Source organism: Gobio gobio (genome assembly GCF_949357685.1).
Source record: "Gobio gobio genome assembly, chromosome: 2".
NCBI lineage: Eukaryota > Metazoa > Chordata > Actinopteri > Cypriniformes > Gobionidae > Gobio > Gobio gobio.
Window position 1 is genome coordinate 64,070,516 of NC_137098.1, and position 10,378 is coordinate 64,080,893.

General features: G+C 40.6%; 1 protein-coding gene across 1 annotated transcript in view; it reads right to left on the reverse strand.

Annotated features, from left to right (window-relative positions):
- Nucleotides 1-687: 687 nt before the first annotated feature.
- adisspb (adipose secreted signaling protein b) overlaps nt 688-10,378 on the reverse strand; it is a 39,204-nt gene continuing 29,513 nt past the window's right edge. The window contains 5 exon segments of the mRNA XM_079811121.1: nt 688-1,068; nt 2,982-3,107; nt 7,206-7,344; nt 10,003-10,019; nt 10,022-10,144. Of these exon segments, the coding sequence (XP_079667247.1) occupies nt 968-1,068; nt 2,982-3,107; nt 7,206-7,344; nt 10,003-10,019; nt 10,022-10,144 (506 nt within the window). The 3' untranslated portion in view covers nt 688-967.

Below are 10,378 nucleotides of genomic sequence, written 5' to 3' on the forward strand. Positions count from 1 at the left end.
AAAAAAACTCGTATTGAGAGATAAAAAGTCGCAATTATCTTTTAAAATGTTTTATTCTGTGACCGAAACAAGCTTCCATACTAAAAGAACATGGTGAAGGGAAAAAAAGAGATATAGGAAAAATGTGTCGATGCCTTGCTTCACTTGCAAAAACTGCGTTCCGCCGAAAAAAACTTTGCGTTCGCTCAAAAAGAGCTCAACTTGCGAAAGCAAAGTTTCCCGGGGAACGCAAGAGCCTTGACTTATTTTTCCTTATTTTATTAGGGGCTCCGTACAATACTAAGCTCGAGTAAGGCTTCAAACATTCATTGTTTAATGGCTCTAAAAATGCTTATGATTTCAGGCACTTCGGCTCTACAAAATAGACCAGTAGCTATTACACATAAAAAGATGAAGGAACAGCCCTTAAAAGTGATTATCCTATTAACATATATTAGGGCAACACGTGCATCTAAAATGAATTTTGATCTGACTAAATGATCAAATCAATTTGAAAACATTCACACTTTTAAGCCACGATGCGACGAAGTTCATGGTGCAACATGTAAGTTTGAATTTGTGGTCAGCAGCGCCCCCTACTGGTACAAACAGGGGCTGATTCACAGTGAGCACAAGCCTCAACCTTGATTTACCTTAAAACCGATAGAATCACACACATTGGAGCAAGAAAGTGCAGTAACACAGACATCAGAGCATAATATATTCGTTTTATCTAAAAGACACTCAGTCATAATACTAGAATTCAGTTAGAGAGCAAAACACATTATTTGATTGTTTTTTTTCTCCTCCAAACCTGAAAAACGACAAATCACAGAGAGCCACAGTAAACGACAGATCATTCCTGCATTCCATTATAACAGTACAAACAAGCCAGTGTAACCACAGTGTGTTTTCAGACGCTGCGATCAGAAAGGTGCAGCGCAACCGTGGCTCAGTGGCACTGAAGGAAGTCTGCGGGTTCAGGCGTTTAGTCGAAGCCTTGCCAGTCGCTCTGCTCAGAGTCGTACTCGAGTTCTGCTCCGATGCACCGCACGCCTTCCAGCAGCATCGGAGTCCCGTGGTGACGGTCTGACAGAGGAAAACAGACACTTAAAGGAATATGCTCTATGGACAGCCTCGCAGGCACACAAAACAGGCCGTATTAACTTTTACAATGCTGGGCTCAGTACAAGTTAAGCTCAATTGCGAACAATTGTGGCATGATGTTTATTACCACAAAATAATTCTTCCATTTCTTTAAAAATGGCAAAAATCTGGAGATTAATCACTTAAAATGGAAATGAATGAGGCCTATTTTTGTAAAAATGTAAATATTCAATATGCAAACAATATTTTAGTGTGGGAAAATCATGTATTTTTTTAATTTTGCGATTCAATTTTACAACGCCATAAACCCTAAAACGAGCAAAAAATTATTTAAACAGTGTTGCAACTTAATGTAATATCTGCACATAATGTACATTACTATTGTAATAAAATGTTCATAATGTAATAATTTTCTCAAAACTTAATAAAATCATAATGAAATACTTTTTTACATTATGAGAAATTGTCATAATTGTAATCGCTTTAAAAACATCAACAAAACACATTCGTATTCAGTACATTTTTAAAAATCGAAATCCACACTAGCTGCGAAATGCAACATTTATATATTCATGTAATATTATTTTTATTATTATATTTTTATTAAACATAAAGCATTGTTATTATTTTACTGTACATTTAAAAAAAAAATCTAAATCCAGTCTTACCTGCCTACAAAATCCACCAGATAACTGATACTATTATTATTATTATTATTATTAACAATACTGTAAAGGAATACCAATGCTTTATGTTTAATAAAAATTGCATGAATATTTAAATGTTGTATTTCACAGGTAGTTTAAGACAGGATTTAGATTTTTTTTTAATGTACTGTAAGCGATACTAATATTTTGTATGTTTTAAAAGCCATTACAAATATGACAACTTATGTCTCATAATGTGAAATTGTTAATAAATTATGAGCTCAAGATTTTATTCCATTGAGAAAATTACATTATTCACATTTTATTACAATAATAATGTGACACTTATTACATGATGTGCAGTTATTACTCGACTGCTGTGTTTTGTGGGTCAGTGAGATAACAGAAACTGATGTTTGTATTCAGCGATGATGCATTCAATTGATCAAAATAAAAATCAAAGGCATTTACAAAAGTTTTCCATTTCAAAATAATGCTGAAGTTATTAATCACAGAATCCTGAAGAAAAAATATTAAGCTGCACAACTGTTTTCGACGTTGATAATAATAATCAGACATGTTTATTGAGCAGTAGTAATCATATCAGAATGATTTCTGAAGGGTCATGTGACCCTGAACACTGGAGTAATGATGCTGAACATTCACATAAATAAATTACAGTTTACAATATATTCACAGAAAAAACAGGTATTTGAAATGGTAATATTTCACAATATCAGTGTTTTTACTATCAAATAAATGCAGTCTTGCTGAGCAGAAGAGAAGCAACCATTTTAAAAGTCTTACCAACACTAGTGTATTATGCACATTTTAATTAATGTAAATACTTGATAAGCTTCAAATTTATGCTTGTAAATCCTTAACAAAAGCCTTATTTACTTTCATTTTAAGGGGTTTGCTTAAATTATTAAGCAGAATGAAACAAGTAGAAATTATTTTGTGGTGATGAACATTATGCCACAAATGTTCTTAAAGGGACAGTACACCCAAAAATGAGAATTGTGTCATTATTCACTCCCTCAAGTTGTTCCAGACCTGTATGAGTTTCCTTCTTGAACACAAAATAATATATTTCACCAGCAGAGGGCAGCAAATAACCTCACATCTGATCTCTTTCATTCAGGGCACCCTTGAACAACTGCATCCCAAAATGTCACAACAAGGATTACTCTCAGAAACATTAGCCAGTTTGGCTGTTAAGATACTGGAAAAGCTACTGTCACTTACCCATGACACGGGCGTGAACTTTGACCTTCACACACGCGTCCTCGTTGCTCTCACTCAGAATCTGCAGCTCCTCACACATCACTCCCTCCTGATGGACCATATATTCACACGTCACCCTCAGACCCCCTGAACACAGACACAGACAGTGGGTTATAAAGCATCATCTCCAGGCACTGATTTGTATCTCTCAGACAGAGTTTGTTTAGCTCCAGTGACACCAGTTTAGGAATGGACGACTCGCACTGGTGGTGTTCAGCTCGATGTGTGTCCATTAATGGGCACATCTCCTGTGTGATGTTCATTTATCTTTTCCTGGTAACATGCGCACACAATCAGTCATCACAATAGAAAATGCCTAACACTTTAATGTTTATTTATTTGGTTATGCCCAAGAGCACCGCTAGTCTTCCTGGGGTTTTCCCATTCATCCAACAGTCCATCCATCCTTCAACCATTCATCCATCTAACATCCATCCTCCATTCATCTAACCATCCAACAGTCCATCCGTCCTTCAACCATCTGTCCAACCTCCAACCATTCATCCATCTAACATCCATCCAACATCCAACCATTCATCCATCTAACATCCATCCAGCCATCTATCTAACCATCCATCCTCCATTAATCTAACCAACCTCCATCTAACCATCCAACAGTCCATCCATCCTTCAACCATCCGTCCAACATCCAACCATCCATCTATGTTGGATGGATGGTTAGATGAAGGATGGATGGTTAGATGAATGATGGATGGTTAAATAGATGGATGGATGGTTGGATGTTGGACGGATGGTTGAAGGATGGATGGACTGTTGGATGGTTAGATGGAGGTTGGTTAGATTAATGGAGGATGGATGGTTAGATAGATGGCTGGATGGATGTTAGATGGATGAATGGTTGGATGTTGGATGGATGTTAGATGGATGAATGGTTGGATGGTAAGAGGGATGGAGGTTGGATGGATAGATGGTTAGAGGGATGAAGGTTGGATGGATGGCTAGATGGATGGAGGTTGGCTGGATGGCTAGACGGATGGAGGTTGGATGGATGGTTAGACGGATGGAGGTTGGATGGATGGAGGTTGGATGGATGGAGGTTGGATGGATGTTGTATGTATGGATGGAGGTTGGATGGATGGTTAGATGGATGGATGGATGTTAGATAGATGAAGGATGGATGGTTAGATGGATGGAGGTTGGATGGATGGAGGTTGGATGGATGAATGGATGGAGGTTGGATGGATGGGTGTTAGATGGATGAAGGATGGATGGATGGTTAGATGGATGGAGGTTGTATGGATGAATGGATGGAGGTTGGATGGATGGGTGTTAGATGGATGAAGGATGGATGGATGGAGGTTGTATGGATGAATGGATGGAGGTTGGATGGATGGGTGTTAGATGGATGAAGGATGGATGGATGGTTAGATGGATGGAGGTTGTATGGATGAATGGATGGAGGTTGGATAGATGAATGATCCCTTATTGAAGGGATTCCCCAACCTTTTTTGTCAGCCAAACCCCTTTAACCTAAAATATTTAAAGTTAGTATTTCAATAATTTAATGGTCACATGACATGCAGGTAAACAATGGTTTTCTTTTTTTCTTTCGATTTAGTTTTTATTTTGATTGTAAATTTTTATGATTTCATGAATCATAGGTTTTCATAACTCATGAACACTCAATGGCATGCAGACATTTTTAACTCCTTTAGCAGCTCCTGTATATGTGAACGCATCATACACAGATTCTGCATATTCATATCAGCTGCTGTAATGTCCATCTTGCGCGGACTCTTCTACTCTCGCCCCTGCACATGCAGAACGCAAATAAACTGTGGCCGAGACTTGCGTCCCCTTAAGAATACAATCCCACGAGAGCCATACAGGATATTCCAGTGGCGGCTCTCAGAACTGGTTCCAACCAGTTACTTCTAAGAGTTCATTTAATGTGAACGACTGAGCAAGAGCTGTATGAGGAAAGCATGATCACAAAAGATTCTGAAGCCTCACGGGAATCATCCCGTATTCGTCTTCTTCAATACGCGAGTCATTCACGCTTTGAGTTGATCTGCTGATGGAAACCATGTTTTTAAAAGCACTCATTTGAGACTATTGACCTGCTCAATCAAGCGAACACATGCATAAATGTTATGTATTTACAGGTATTAAAATGACAAAGCATGTATGGGTTATTCAGTGTGCAGCTGAGTAGCTTAGGCAAATATGCACAGCACCTGGTGGATTCATGCGTCATATTCAGTGTTTAATACTTTCTCTTATCGCAGTGCGAGACACAGGACTGTGGAAAGAGTTGAACTACTTTTCTCCGACTCTGCCTTCAAAAACACAGCTCTGATTCGTCATTGAGAGTATTTTTAAAGTTTTGTGTGTGTTTGTTTTTTAACCTGTTAACCATCCATCCAACCTCCATCCATCCAACCTCCGTCCATCTAACCATCCATCCATCCTCCATCCATCTAACCATAAATCCAACCTCCATCCATCCATCCAACCTCCATCCATCCAACCTCTATCCATCTAACCATCCATCCATCCTCCATCCATCTAACCATAAATCCAACCTCCATCCATCTAACCATAAATCCAACCTCCATCCATTTAACCATCCATCCATCCATCCATCCATCTAACCATCCATCCATCCTCCATCCATCTAACCATAAATCCAACCTCCATCCATTTAAACATCCATCCAACCTCCATCCATCTAACCATCCATCCTCTATCCATCTAACCATAAATCCAACCTCCATCCATTTAAACATCCATCTAACAATTATCCATCCAACCTCCATCCATCTAACCATCCATCCATCATCCATCCATCTAACCATCCATCCATCATCCATCCATCTAACCATAAATCCAACCTCCATCCATTTAAACATCCATCTAACATCCATCCATCCAACCTCCATCCATCTAACCATAAATCCAACCTCCATCCATTTAAACATCCATCCAACATCCATCCATCCAACCTCCATCCATCTAACATCCATCCATCCAACCTCCATCCATCTAACCATCCATCCATAAATCCAACCTCCATCCATTTAAACATCCATCAAACATCCATCCATCCAACCTCCATCCATCTAACCATCCATCCATCCTCCATCCATCTAGCCATAAATCCAACCTCCATCCATTTAACCATCCATCTAACACCCATCCATCCATCCATCCATCCATCCAACCAACCTCCATCCATCTAATCATCCATCACAACCTCCATCCATCTAACCATCCATCCATCCATCCCTCCATCCAACTAACCATCCATCCTCCATCCAACATCCATCCATCCATCATCCATCCAACCTCCATCCAACTTCCATCCATCTAACCATCCATCCATCCATCCTCCATCCATCTAACCATAAATCCAACCTCCATCCATTTAACCATCCATCCAACATCCATCTAATCATCCATCACAACCTCCATCCATCTAACCATCCATCCATCCCTCCCTCCATCCAACTAACCATCCATCCTCCATCCATCTAACCATCCATCCAACATCCATCCATCCTACCTCCATCCATCCATCCTCCATCCAACCATAAATCCAACCTCCATCCATTTAACCATCCATCCAACATCCATCTAACACTCATCCATCCATCCAATCATCCATCACAACCTCCATCCATCTAAAATCCATCCATCCATCCCTCCCTCCATCCAACTAACCATCCATCCTCCATCCATCTAACCATCCATCCAACATCCATCCATCCTACCTCCATCCATCCATCCATCCATCCATCCATCCAACCATAAATCCAACCTCCATCCATTTAACCATCCATCCAACATCCATCTAACACCCATCCATCCATCCATCCATCCATCCAACCAACCTCCATTCATCTAATCATCCATCACAACCTCCATCCATCTAACCATCCATCCATCCCTCCATCCATCTAACCATCCATCCAACATCCATCCATCCATCCATCATCCATCCAACAATCCATCAAAAATCCAACCATTCATTCATCTAACATTCATCCATCTATCCATCTAACCAACCATCCATCCAACAATTCTTCCATATATTCATTCATCATCCATCAAACATTCATCCACCCATTCCTCCATTTAACCATGCACAAAACACCAGAACTAACTTCCCTTTTCTCCATCCGCACGTTCAGCTGTGTTGGGTCAGAGAGCGATGGGACGTACCATCTGAGGACGCGGTTAAATTAGTGATCCGCAGGTGTGGATTGGGGATGGGGGCTGGACACACGTCTTTCCCGAGCTCTGGCATCTCAGGCAGTGTGAACACAATCTCATATCGGTGCTGCGTCTTCAGGAAGCCCACCTGAGGTTATCGGGAGAAGCAGAGAGGTCATGATTGGGTGTTATCAGATCTATGATCAAACAGCTTTGTGCATTTGATCATGGTTTACTGTGATAAATGGTGAACTCAGAGTTAATTACCATGTTCACGTTAATTCAATCTACATCATACATCAACATCATAGTTGACTTATAACTAATTTCTGAACTGAATTAATTTTAGATTCAGAAGACATCACAGAATATCTACTAGCCTATATGATCCGCTGATGTAACGGCAAAAATATTCGGTCAGATTAAAAGTTCATTACTTGTTGAAGCTGTTATCAACCAAGGATGGAAAATGGGATAGTAATTTGAGAGTTAATAAATAATGAGAACTGGTGGAGAAGAGAGTGACAGAACTCATGCCAGGAAACATTGAAACTGCATTTGGGTCTCAGCGAAAGATGACAGACCAGAGCCTCACCAAAACATGATCATCGAGCAGAGACAGCCCAGAGGTGCGGGTGTCCATATCCTGCTCGCTGCAGCGGTCTCCATGGCAACACAGGGCAGTAACGGGGCAGTTAGATGGAGGGAGCGAGAGAGTGAGCGAGAGCATCTGTGATGAAAAGAGTCACAGAATATGACACCCACTGTGGGGTGAACGCGAGCATGTCTGTATATCTTGTCTCTTGGATATTTGCGAGTAGGAGGAAGGCAAACACTGAGTCTCTGTGCGATCAAATATGTTCAAAAACTCAGTTCTCACAACAACAAGCAACTTGTGGAAACCATTAAAACATGTTAAGAGTCAACTCAACAACAACACAGACTGTATAACTTTCATAATACACACTCCATTTTTATGTGTATTAATTAAAAACAAAGAAACGTCATAATAACATTCCAATAAACAAAAATATAATAAACACACATTGTTAAACTATTTACCATCCAATCTTTTTTCTTCCAAAAATAAATAGAAATGTTTAACTAACATTGATCCATCCATCTATTTATCCATCCAAATAACCATCCATCCATCTAACCATCCATCTATCTATAAATCTGACCAATCATCTAACCATCCATCTATCTATCCATCTGACCAATCATCTAACCATCCATCCATCTATCCATCTGACCAATCATCTAACCATCCATCCATCCATCCATCCATCTATTTATCCATCCAAATAACCATCCATCCAAATAACCATCCATCCATCCATCCATCTGTCCATCTAACCATCCATCTATCTATCCATCTGACCAATCATCTAACCATCCATCCATCTAATCAACTATCTATCCATCTAACCAACCATCCATCCATCCATCATCCAACCAACCAACCAACCAACCAACCAACCTCAAATCCATCCAATCATCCAACTAACCTCTAATCCATCCATCCATCCATCCATCCATCCATCCAATGCTCTAAGCATCCATCATCCATTGCTCTAACCATCCATCCATCCAACCAACCTCCAATCCATCCATCCATCCATCCAACCAACCAACCAACCAACCAACCAACCTCCAATCCATCCAACCATCTTCAATCCATCCGTCCAGCCATCCATCCTCCAATCCATCCAATCATCAAACTAACCTCTAATCCATCCATCCATCCACCCATCCATCCAATGCTCTAACCGTCCACCCACCCACCCACCCACCCACCCCACCCACCGCTCTAACCATCCATCCATCATCCAACCTCCAATCCATCCATCCTCCAATCCATCCAACCAACCTCCCAATCCATCAACCATCTTCCAATCCATCCGTCCATCCATCCATCCATCCTCCAATCCATCCAATCAATCAATCAATCCATCCATCCTCCAATCCATCCAACCTCCAATCCATCCATCCAACCAACCTCCAATCCATCCAACCATCTTCCAATCCATCCGTCCATCCATCCATCCTCCAATCCATCCAATCAATCAATCAATCCATCCATCCTCCAATCCATCCAACCTCCAATCCATCCATCCATCCATCCATCCAACCATCCATCCTCCAATCCATCCAACCAACCTCCAATCCATCCATCCAATCTCCAATCCATCCATCCATCCATCCATCCATCCATCCATCATTACCCCAATGACTGTTGTTAGGGTGTTGTTGGTCATTTCAATACTCAACTGATCCCTTAGAAAAGTAACTAAACACATCTCTTGAGCAAGCCGCATGATTTGAGGTATCGGTCAGCTCCACATTGCAAAATGAGTTGCACAGCAGTTTGTTCAAATATCTTGCCTTAGCGAGTGATATCAAACTATGATATATGCATTGCACCAAAAACTATGGAACAAATAATCAAAGTTAAAAATAGTCTCGTCACAGCAGTGGCCGAGCGGTTAGTGCACTGACACATTGACCTGTGCGCTCATGTGCAACGCAAGCTCAAGTCTGGCTTGTGTCATTTCCTGATCCTGTTCTCTCTCTTCAAATTCCAGATGCAGCTCTTGGCATGAGTTCTGTCAATCTCTTTTCACATAATAACAAGGCTATAAGTCAAATAGAACACAGTGACCGAAGAAAGAAAGAAGCCGAAGCTTTGATGTGAGCTGACAAATAAAACCCAATGTTCTTCCTGTAATATGAACTCATATTCTTGACCGAAGACCATCAAATAAGGCTAATAACCTCAGCTATTGAACTCGCTGGCTCTCACCTTAACCAGGATCTCCCTTTCGATTCAGGTATCACCATGACGACAGAGTCGTGCAGTTTCTCGTCAAAATGCACATGAGAGTGAGCGGTGGCGGCCCGCAGCAGTTCCTCAGCGAAGCGAACACCTCCCGTCTTAGACGACGCTGCAGGAAGAACAAAAGCAAAGGACTTACAGCTGCGCTAATGACACACCGGCCACAGATTTATAGACATCCACACTGTGACACGCTGAGGGAAAAATGCTCAAAAGAAGCTTTTAAAGTTGAAATTATTCTAATTTGAATCATTTGACACCAGAAAACCCTTAAAGACATTCAGTCTGATATCAGAGATCTTTCTTTAGTCAAAGCAGACTGGGCTTACATTCCATTTTAAAA